This window comes from Cyprinodon tularosa, unplaced genomic scaffold (assembly GCF_016077235.1).
Source record: "Cyprinodon tularosa strain WSP-4 unplaced genomic scaffold, ASM1607723v1 ctg216, whole genome shotgun sequence".
Lineage (NCBI taxonomy): Eukaryota > Metazoa > Chordata > Actinopteri > Cyprinodontiformes > Cyprinodontidae > Cyprinodon > Cyprinodon tularosa.
In genome coordinates, this window is record NW_024038801.1 from 1,363,410 (window position 1) to 1,374,785 (window position 11,376).

At 43.1% G+C, this 11,376-nt stretch overlaps 1 protein-coding gene across 5 annotated transcripts; it reads right to left on the reverse strand.

The window, feature by feature from the left end:
* Nucleotides 1-2,193: 2,193 nt before the first annotated feature.
* On the reverse strand, nt 2,194-10,921 carry gata3 (GATA binding protein 3). 5 transcript variants are annotated; one of them, XM_038285858.1, is made up of 6 exons: nt 10,653-10,920; nt 10,107-10,514; nt 9,224-9,751; nt 7,606-7,652; nt 6,101-6,226; nt 2,194-3,623 (listed from the first exon to the last, which is right to left on the reverse strand). In XM_038285858.1, the coding sequence occupies exons 2-6, from the start codon at nt 10,339-10,341 to the stop codon at nt 3,333-3,335; spliced, it is 1,227 nt and encodes a 408-aa protein (XP_038141786.1). In that variant the 5' UTR covers nt 10,342-10,514; nt 10,653-10,920; the 3' UTR covers nt 2,194-3,332. The 5 variants fall into 5 exon arrangements, with proteins under 5 accessions (XP_038141786.1, XP_038141787.1, XP_038141785.1 ...); XM_038285859.1 differs by having other exon boundaries at nt 9,281-9,751; nt 10,653-10,919; XM_038285857.1 differs by lacking the exon at nt 7,606-7,652 and adding an exon at nt 7,734-7,879 and having other exon boundaries at nt 2,201-3,623; nt 9,281-9,751; nt 10,653-10,917.
* Nucleotides 10,922-11,376: the final 455 nt, after the last annotated feature.

Consider the following 11,376-nt stretch of genomic DNA (forward strand, 5'->3'; position numbering starts at 1 on the left):
AAAAACAAATGTTTGATTTCTTCTTGTCCGTCGTGTTTGTAGCTTAGAGGATGCTTTATCGTGAAGAAGTGTTTCCTTTTGTTTGTGGACGTCACATCTAAGCGCATTCAACCGTCTGCTGCAGGATCACTAATATAGCTGCAGTGGTTTCAGCCAGGGGGGGGATTCACCATTAGGCAACACTAGACAGCTGCCTAGAGCCCTAAGTTCCTGGTGGCCCCATAAAACAATTTTTACACGTATGGTTAATACAACTATTCCTTATTTGTGCACATTAATTATGTTTTTGATAAAAAATAATATTAAGTGTCTCAATTTAGCGCTTTTGTCGCTATATTTAGCGACTTTTCAGACCCCTCTAGCACTTTTATTTCCAAAAAGCGCCTAGCTCCAAATCTAGCGACCTTTTTCTGCTCATTGAGACTTTGGCGACAACATCTAAAAGCAGCGAACTCTGCTCTCCAGAGCGAGTAGATTGGTAACCCCGCCTCCTGCTCTCCTCTATCTTGTCTGCTGTCATGATTCATGCAGCGATTATTTCATCCAAATGAAAAATGGAGAACAGAGAAGCAGATCATGGCTTGTCTACAGTGAAAAGAAGGACTGGGTTATTTACTTTGGCCTTTTTGGAAACACAGGAAGGAGCAATCAGCTAAGTGAGCTTAGTGCTTGGAAAAAATCTTTCATTCCTTTAGCAGCATGAAAAGTCAGCTGAGTACAAAACATAGAGAGGAAAAAAAGAAAAGGGAAAAGAAGAGAGGGACAAAACCTAGAACAGATAATGCATGTTTATTCTATAGGCTTGTCCCGACGCCGATATTGGCAAAAAAATGCGTATCGGCACAGCATGTGAAAATGCCGATCCAGTTAAAAAAAAAAAAAACGGTCCGTATTTTACAGTTTCGCCGATTTAAACGATCCATTCCACTATTTTGCACCAGTTTTCCCAGAATCCGGTCCACATTTACCAGAACACCTTCAACACACCCACAGGTCTTTTTGGGTCTGTCTCCCGGCCTAACCATTAAAACAGGTCAATTGGAAGATAGCGGGGCAAATGTCAGCCATGTGGGATTATTTTATCCTGCACGATGTGTAGATGGAGACTAGGTGTGGAGGAGATTGGGGAGTATAAGACATTTTTGTGTAATAGTTCACTATTATTTGCACTGATTTTTTTTAAGCAGTGTCTTTTTTCAAGAGTAGAGTCCTGATTCTAAGTTAATAGACTATTTTCCACTCTTGTCTGTTTTGCATTTTTATTAAAACTTACGGTAATACTTGCACCTTTAACTGTTTACGTTTTACTGTTCACTGTGCAATTTCAGATTGCTATTCATAATTTTGTCCAGTTTGTGTTTATCTCTTAATAAACAGGTAAGTTTGTTGTTACCAAGCATTGTGTTTTATTCAATCTCACCTAATTCAGCTGGCTAGATGTTATCAAGAGTACTAAAACCCTTTTCAACATGAGTCTTACAACTAAGGCTAAATACTTTAACTTAAACTTAAATACATGCTCGGATAGGCTGGTATCGGCCAGTATCGGATCGGAAGTCCAAAAACAATATCAGTATCGGATCGGAAGTGCAAAAACCTGGATCGGGAAATCTCTACTATTCTATTAACATTTCTGTATCTGTATAATGGGTGTGTTTTATGTGTTGTCTTTTTATTTCAAAGGGCCCCCTGCCTGTCTTTGTCTCGGTCCCCAAATTTCCTAAATCCGCCCCTGATCGCATTCAAGCTTCTGCAGCAGGATCACTAATAAAGCTGCTGTGTTTTCAGCAGCAGTCAGAGACTAGAGGACCTGATGTCATGCTACGTGATCACAGCAGGCCACATCTGACAGGAGCGGTTCATCGGGAATAAAACACTTTAGAAACTGTGCAATATACATCAGAAATGTGTCTCAGTCTGGACGAACAGACGGGATGAGATAAAAGCAGCTTCAATGCTGCCGTTTGGTTTGTTCTCCATTGCTGCTGTTTATTTCCTGCCTTCCTGTTTGTGCTCAGCTGACCTTAAGAACTGTTCCTGCGAACGCAGGAGCAGAACAAACCACGTTACTGAACATTTATATGGTAGGTCCCCTCTGATTGTGGTTTCTGTGGGTATGAGAGTGGGTGGGGGGGGTGCAAAGCAACTGGAGATCAGAAACAGACAGAAAAGATGGCTCTCAAACCACAGAGCTAACATGTCAACAGAGATTAAACTAGTTTATTATTTTCAAAGAGCAAAAAAAAAATAATAATTACCAAACAAAAAAAAGCAGTCATATTTTACACTAGTGATTATTATTAATTTTTTACAACCATTCAGTCTGCATAACATAAAGAAATAATTCTACATCTTTGTTTCTTTCGTATTTTTGGTACTCTGATGTTATACATACAAATAACAAATACAGGAACTTTTTCACAATGCATATAATCTGTGGGCAGAAACAAAGTCTTTCAGCTGATCCAATGTGTGTGTGTGTGTGTGTGTGCGCGCTTCAACACAAACCAATTGCCAGAGACGTATAGCACATCCAAAAATGAAAAGGAAAAAAAGTCTAATAAAATAGGAGAGAGGCTGGCGGCCGGCGGCGCCGCGTCTCTGCAAACTTAATGCGACACATTTCATGCAGGCAGAATGTGAGGCCTGCCCCCGTCTCAAGTCCTTCCTTCTCGCTTCTTTTCTTCCTCCGGGACTCGGAGGCGTCTTCCACCTCAGCCCTCCAGTGCCAAGTCTCTCCACCTGCTGCAACTCGTACCCTTGTTGTCGTTAGCTGCCCAAGGGCAAGTTTCATTTTTTTCTTACTTAATTAAAAAGTCTTCATTAAATGTTTTGTATTTCATACAATTTGTACAAATAAATCAGTCACTCCTCATCTTCAGCTGAACAGGAATAGGGAGAAAGGAGGCAGAGAGGGAGGGGGGTCCTGTTTTACAGGTACAAGGTAATGAGATGAGGGTTTCGGGCGGAGGGGGGGTCTTAACGTTCTTGCAGTGTCTCTTTTGGTGGAAGTGGAGGAAATGGCTTTTATTCACAAATGGAGCTCCTTGTTGGGAGGATCGGCCTCGATGCGGTGTCAGCAACGGCGGCGGATTGAGGAGAAACATCCGCGCTCTCCTAGCTTGGAGGGAAAAACCTAAATATTCCCCGTGGGGGTCAGTGCACCTCAGGCAGTTCGAGTCTGCAAAGCATTTACATAGCAGAGGTACACCAGGTCTGTAGAAAAATAAGGAGAACTGAGGATCAGGGACCCCGCATGGATCAAACCAAAGAGGAGTCTGGAGCAGAGGTACCAAAGGGTGCTGGAGAGGAGCAGGGTTGGGGGGCGGGGCTTAACCCATGGCTGTCACCATACTGGAGGGGTGGTGAGGTGCAAAGGGGAGGCTGGAAGAGGGGTGCATGGGTGTGGGGGTGGTCAGCATGTGACTGGAGTGCGAGAACGGGGGGAAGGAGGACATGTGGCGGGACAGGGCGGCCGGGCTGAACGAGCTGCTCTTGTCCATCAGGCTCTTGGAGAAGTCGTCCATGTTGTCTTGGGACTTTTTGCTCTTCTTGGACTTACTCGACATCTTCCTGTTCCGGGTCTGGATGCCTTCCTTCTTCATGGTCAGAGGTCGGTTGATCTGCTCTCGAAAGGAGACAGAGAGACGGCAGATTAGTATTTTGTCTTGAGACGCAAGCATAAAAAAATAATTAATCCGGCGCTTCTGCATTACAGAAATGTGACTCAAAGAGGTGTTTAGGTTTCCATCTTAATCTAAAGCAGCTTTTCCAGAGAGAAGCTAGTGGGATGGATGGAGGAGGCCACTGGGCTGCCCGCTAACATGCAGCCATTGGAGCTGAGGCTAAGACGACTGCCGCTGTCGGCAAAGTTCGTCTATACCATGGCTAGCCCAGGCGGTGGCTAAAATGGCCCCAATGACGGCTGTAGACAGAAAATAACTAGACCTGGAATTTCTTCAGTCTAAATCTGAGCTGCCTGTCAAAGATCAGCGCAGCACAGGCTGAATTATCTAAACACCGTACACCATTATTTATGCACTGGAACTTTCTCCAGTGTAGTCCTGTTTCTCTGACTGTTACTGGCTGGATGTGCTCTCCTCATCCTCTGACATGGGAGCTTGTCTACCTGGCTGTGTGTTTCCTTTTACAGTTGCCTTTTGTATCTATGCTTCTTTTTCTATGTCTGCTTCTGTCTCCTTGAACCCCAGTCGGCCTCAGCAGATGGCCGCTCACACTGAGCCTGGTTCTGCTGGAGGTTTCTTCCTGTTCAAAGGGAGTTTTTCCTCCCTACTGTCGCTACAAGTATGCTTAGTTTGGAATCAACTGGTTTTCCTTAGATAGAAAACTTTTAATCAATTGATATGGATGATCTGGTGCACCGTAAAGTGCCTTCAGATGACATATTATTGGCGCTATAGAAATAAACTGAATAGAATTGTTCAGCCATGCTTTCTCCCAGTCTGGTTTTAGCTGCAGAGTAAGAGCCGGGCCTCCACCCTACAACACCCACCATCTGAGGTGGCGACCGCCACAGATTGTCAGCACCCACCCTGCCCCTGCTTAGTGTCAAACCTCAGTGTGCGACAGAGGTGTCAGAGCTCAGCGTACTGTAACCCCCGCTCACTCGCTCAGCCCAGGCTACCCAGCTTCAAACACAACCTCACAACAACCTCAGCTGCGTTTTTATGTCCCGTTTAATCTGAAGCATGACAGATTTCCGGTCAGTGTTTTTTATGAATGCTGGAATCCAGAGAGCCTCTGAAATCCTCCTCGAGATTCTGGAGTCCAATAGGATAATTATTCAGGTCAGGGTGGGTTCAGATGCCGGTACGTAGCTGGGAAATATTCCTCCTCTTTGTGTTTAACCTTGCTTTGAATCTGCTGTCAGAGGGACTAACTATCTGCCAAAAGTAACATGAGAAAGTGATTTAAGAGAGTGCGCTTGCGTGACAAGCAGGGCAGCAAAGCGGGATATTCTTTTGCTCGCACACTGGGATATAAGCAAACTCTGTCATGTGAGAGGAGGAGAGTGGAGGAAGAGGAGGGGAGCAGAAATTACCTACATGTGGCCGGAGAGCAGTTAGTCTGCTTATTGTTATTATTATTATTATTAGCTTTGGACATAAAGGCCGTTTGATTAGAAGTGAGAGGTTTTTTCAGAGGCGAGGAAGACATAAAACAGACATGGGGACGCCATATTTGGGGGAAAACTTAGGAAGATTCTAAGGGTCCTTGATTGAAGAAAAGGAAAGATAAATCTTAATTGATATTTCAAATATAAAAAGAAAAGTGAGCAGTAAAATAAATCCGTTTTGCATTCGCCCTTATTTTTTAGCAGTAAACAATAAAACAAATTAACCATCAAGCTTTTTATCCACCACTTTATGCATTTAAAGTTGAAGTATGTTGAACTGTTTCATGTTCTAATAATTTACAATAAAAATTACATAGAAAATCTGCATTTTTGCAGCAGTTTTATAGCTTTCATAAATTTTTTTGGGGGGTGAGGGGGCCGTTAATAATGTCTTAATTTGGGCCCCAATTTCCTGGCGGCGCCCCTGTGAAATCCTTTCATAAACCCACCAAAAACCAATCAGTTAGATTGGTGGTCAGAGAGTAAAAACATTAATATTGATAATTATTTTTAAAAAATCCCAGAAATGAATCCAATTTAATTAATACTCTGAGGATGGAGGCTGCAGGTTCAGCTCCAATAAACCAACAAATCTGAGGTTGTTTTATCTGCCTGCTAAGGACACTGCAAAAAAATGTAGAAATTAGTAAAAATGTCTTAAATTAAATGTATTTACCCATAATTTGTGTAGGTAAATACGATTATTTTCCATGAGGAATGAGTGTTTTACTTTTAAAAGAAGATAATAAGATAATATGCACTTGAAATAACACAATGCAATTGTTTTCTTTTTCTTATTTTAAATGTAAATTGTCTTGTTCTACTACTTATTTAGAATTTTTTTTATTTACTTTTTTATTTGCAGTGGAGTCTCTCAAGGACATTTATTCATGGACAGAAAAAAAAGGGAAATATTCCGGTTTGCAGGGAGAGGAGCAGATCCTGTGCAGGTTTATTACTTACATTGTGCAGCTTGAAGTAGAGGCCGCAGGCGTTGCACACCGGGTCTCCGTTGGCGTTTCTCCGCCACAGCGTCGTGGTTGTCGTCTGGCAGTTTGCGCAGGACGTCCCTGCCCGCCTGGCTGCAGACTGCACGGGAGAAAAAGGTGTCAGATGCCCGGGTGGAAAAACACCAATCAGCATTCAGCTTCTCTACGCTTTAATAACACAAAGGCACCTCCTGGAATGCATTTAGTGGCTTTTAAAAATACAAATATTTAAACATTTGGAATAACAAACGTACATGTTACATATAGACATGTCAATAAACGCACTTAAGACATTTCAGATGTATTTCCTTTCATCGCAGATCAAAAGCAGAACCTGTTTCCTCTCTAAAACACTCAAGGCTTTTATTTTCTCTGTATATATTTTCCATCTTTTTTTATGCATATAAGTGCAAGCTGAAAATAGTTTGAAAAGCACAAAGACAGAAATGGCAGAAAGGAGCTGCTTTGACTCGGGAGTCTGAAAATAGCTTCCTACCTCCGACAGAATAAATATTTAGAGAAGACATTAAAGCAAAGCTTGGAAACGGAGATCAGATTAAATCCCCTTGTTCTTTCAAACCGCGCGTGTTTGTGGCGCCAGATTTCAAATGTCAAACCATTAAAGAGAAAGTCTTTTATGCGTAAAAGGGGAGGAATATTCAGTCATTCTGGAATAACGCACGATTTAGGCCTAATGAAGATAGGAGGCGAGTTTAGTTAATGGCGCAGACTTCATCCTGTCTGCATCGCTGCAGCAGCGCCTTGGCATTGATGTTATAATCTCTAAAAATAATCAATAGCTACAGGTGACCGCAGAGGACACGCCAAAAGCAAACGACTAAATTATCTCTGGAGGCTTTTTTTTTTTTCAATTATACGCAATGTTGGCCTAATAGCCTCTGGCGCGTGCGGTGAATAACCAATCAGAGGAGAAACATTCATTTTTTTTTTTTTTATTCTCCTTTTTATTTCCAATTTTATTTTATTTTTATCTGTAAATCTAATTGCTGGAGTTTTGGCCTCAATAAACAAACTGAAACTGAGCGCTCTGCTTCATCTTTTTTCAGCTGGCCTGCTCCAATCGGTTCCGTTCGGTTCCGTTCGGCTCTCATGCTGTTATCAGACATCCGGCAGCCCTTTCCTCTCCACTCCTTCCCTGAGACGTCGGCTTTTCACTCTACAGGCCAAGCAAGGCCTCCTAAGATTTTATTTTTTTTAAACCAAGGCAGGGATCTCCTTAAAACTTATAAAGACATGAGAAATGTTTTCCTAAAAAGAAGCAACATCAAACTATTTTTCTGGATCTCATTTCATGCAGCAAATTTTAAGCTGCAGAAGCTTCTTAAAAACTGAGTCCTTCATCCATTAAAGCAATAAACTCATTTTTCTCTCTTCATTTGTTTCAGATTAATGCATTTTATTTAGTTAATTGGTTTGATTTTATATTTCGTTTCTAATGTAGTATCTGAAAACAGAGACCTGCACTTGCCGAGTCAATTTCCTGCAGCTAATAGGCCTACTTCTTCCTGGATAGAGGGGGAAACAAACACAGAGAGAGACGGAAACGTCATCAGCAGAGGGAGGAAAATGTCGGTTGAGGAACGTACCAGCCGCCGCTTGGGCTTGATAAGAGGGCGATTCTGCCCGTTCATCTTGTGATAGAGGCCGCAGGCGTTGCACAGATAGTGGCCCGTACCGTCCCGCCTCCACAGCGGAGTGGACGTGGCACCGCAGTTCACGCACTCTCTGCCTTCTGCGTGCGGGAGAGCGCACAACAGCATGCACACACACGCACACAACAGAAATAAAAATGATGGACACAGGGTCAGGATGAGGTGAAAATAGAAAGAAAATCTCATCTTGGCGCAGTAATCAAAGCTAGGAGAAAAATCTGTTAACAGAAACATGGCTTCAAATAATGAGCAGAATATCACAGACAATCTTTGAATGTTTGTAAAGGTCCTTAAAAGCAGAAAACTACCGTCTCTAAACAGTTAGAAACATTTGACGTCATTTTCTTTCTGTTTAAATAATAATTGAGAATTTCTCTTTCTTTCACCACCTAATAACAAAAATAATTCTGGGGCTTTTGTTTTGAAATGACTGTCCTCTGCTGCAGCAGCTGCAGCAGCACCCCCGAAACTGAAACAAGGGGAGCTGCTGCACTCGAGATTATTTGAAAGCAAAGACTGAAGCTTTTTTCAACATCAGCCTTTATGCCTTTTCATGCAGCCACACTTCCCCTTTTTTTTTGTGTGTGTGTGTTTGCTGCAAAAATCACACACAAACATTAGTGTGTGCACACACATGCAGGCACCTGGGAAAGTGCGTTTCTCTATTTGATCTTTTGAGTTTGCAAAAGAAAAGAAAAAACAAATCAAACAGGAACTGCGTCGGTTCCAGGGCATGCGTAAAGAGAAATGAGGGCCCTGTGAGGGTGACTGGCTGCTGCATTCATCCTTTTCTTTAAATATGCAGGAAAATATACTTTAATCTGCAGTCATCTTCCAAATAAAGTCTTTATTTTCCTTTTGATTCTGAGTCATGCCGCTGATATGCATCAATTAATCCACTTTTATAGAAAACTGTCTATTATTTGCATGCCACCACCAAAATAATAACGATAATAATAATTATCATACTAATCTTAGTAATGATAATAATCATAATAATAATAATAAAGCGCTCCCCCCCGGCTGTGAATGAAGGGAAACATCCGGTTCTCCGCCGCTGGCTCAACAAAGCCACAGTGGCGCGCGCTGGCCTGACAGTAATGGGATTATCTGAACACAGAAACGGGGCGACAGCCTCATAGAGCCGCTTCCTCTGTCTGAAAACTAGTTATTACGAGCTCCATGGATTTAATTAGCAGCATGCAGATTGTTTTTGTGTTTTTTAACAGAAATATCACCAAATAATCTGGATTAAAATGACAAAACAACAGATTTATTCCGGGTTTGATTTTAAAAATAATAATTATTGTTGTTATTAGGGTGAAGGGTGAGTTTTGTGGCAGATTGTCGGTACTGTTCATGGAGGCTGTACATCTGGGGAGCAACGTTAGATCAAAAGGGAATGTAATAAAGCTCACGCCTACCTGAACAGGACCTTGTTTTTGGTCTCGTTTTGGAACCATAACTAGAAGATGACCCACCTATCAGGCTACTTGGTGGGAAGAGGCCGGGGCCGTATTCATAGGGTGGGTATGTGGCGATGGGGTGGTGGGCAGAGGATGACCCTGCTCCGATTGACGCCACGCTCCGGCTGTGAGCGGATTCCAGCTTCATGCTTTCGGCCAGGGTCACTTGGTACTTTATGCACTCCTTGTCCTCCTGACGCCCGGAGCTGCTGGAGCCCGGGGTGGAAATGCCCGGATCCGGAGACACGTCTTTAGGAGGGGTCGGGGGGAAGGTGAAGAGGTGCGGGCTGGAGTGGCCGGTGGACAGGGAGGTGGAGGAGGCCGGGGGGTAGACGGACAGGCTGGCCGGGGAGCCGTGGTGCAGGGGGTTCTTGGGGAAGGGGCTGAGGTTCCAGGGGGAGCTGCTGTGGTGGGGGGGGATTCCTTTGCTGCCCTCCAGCCAGGGCAGAGAGCTGTGCAGTAATGAGGGGCGGCACACCTGGCTACCTGCAGCAGGGAAACAAAAAGCAGGTCAGGAGTTTGTTTTTGATCATTCCTTTCTAATAAACATCGGATTTCCCAACTTTTAGTTTGTGGAGGGAAAACTATTGTCACCCTTCCCGTCAAACAGGCCCTGATGCAACAACTGTGTCACTGAAAAGCTTTACAAAAAAATGCCTGTTGAGGAAGTCACATTATAGGAAACTCCACCGGAATGAGAGCTCAGTTCATGTGATTAAAGATTAGAGATTCTCCATCAGCAGGGCAAAATAAAAAGAAACAATCATAAAACATGCAGAATTTAAAATAATATTAATAAGAAAATGAGATTTAAAGAGGCCCAGAGAGGCCGATCACTGACCGGGTGGAGGAGGAGGGTACCTCTGGACGGCCCGCACTGAGTTCCCATAGTAAGAGGAGACGTGGTTTCCCTGTCCATCGATATTAAACAGTACATCCACATCTTCTGCCAGCGGATACTGCGAAGGGTCCATGTAGGAATGGCCGAGGCCCGGGTGGTGTGAGCCGGGATGCTGCTCGTTCAGGACCGCGGGATGATGGCTCATCCACCGGGGCTGGTCCGCGCTTACTTCCATCGCTCCTACTGATCTATTTAATTCTGTTCTTCAGTAAAAGTTCATGTGGAGCAAAAAAAAAAAAATTCAAAAAAGAAAAAAAAGAATAAAAAAAAAATCGAAGCAAAGAAATATTGAGTCCCAAAATCCGTTTGCGTTTAAATCCAACAGGTTCCGCGGCCGCTTCCGATCACCTGGAGACAGAAAGCAGAATTTTAGTGACTCTGTTCGTTACGAAAACAAAGCAGCGCAGATTGGATTCACGCCTTTTTATTTTTATTCTTAATTTTTTTTTTTCTTTCTTTAGCGCAAAGGCAGATTTAAAGACATACCGAAGCAGAACCAGCAGCAGCAGCGCCGCTGTCAAACAAACCAACTGGTCCAAAAAAAAAAAAAAAGACAGAATCCGGTTCGGGGAGCAGAGATCCGGAGCTCTTCACTTTCTCTCAGAAAAAAAATTAAATGAACACGAACAAATAAATTTTTTTTGGTCGGTTTACCGAGTAGCGCAGAGCTCGGTGCGCTGCGCACTGAGCGGCACCAACAAGTTCAACTCACTGATCTGATCTGCTGGAGCTTTCTCCATTAACTCCTCTCCCCCCCCCAAACAAACACACACCTCTTTCTGTGGGACTCTTGCTCTGCCTCTCTCTCTCTCTCTCTCTCTCTTTTTTTTTTTTTTTTTTACAGTGAAGGCATTCTTTCAGAATGGCGCCAGGCAGCTCAATGCTTGCAGACAGCTGTGGCGCGACGCAACTTAAGGAGGGTCTGTCAGTGTCATCAGCTAAGAGGAGGGGCCTGCCTAATTGAATCTAACTCAGGCCAGGAGAGATACCGAACTGCAAGCTGTGAACTAAAATCATCAAAACATAAAGTTCATTTTTAAAAGGCCTAAAAGAAACGCAGAAACTTAAAAAAGAGCACGACTTAAACATTTTAAATAAACTTTTAACTGATAGATAAATTGGGGTTATAGTGGGAAGATAATTTAAAATTGTAAAATAAAAAAAAAAAACAGATCTGTTTGTTTCATTCACTTTTCAAAGTGTGGCAACA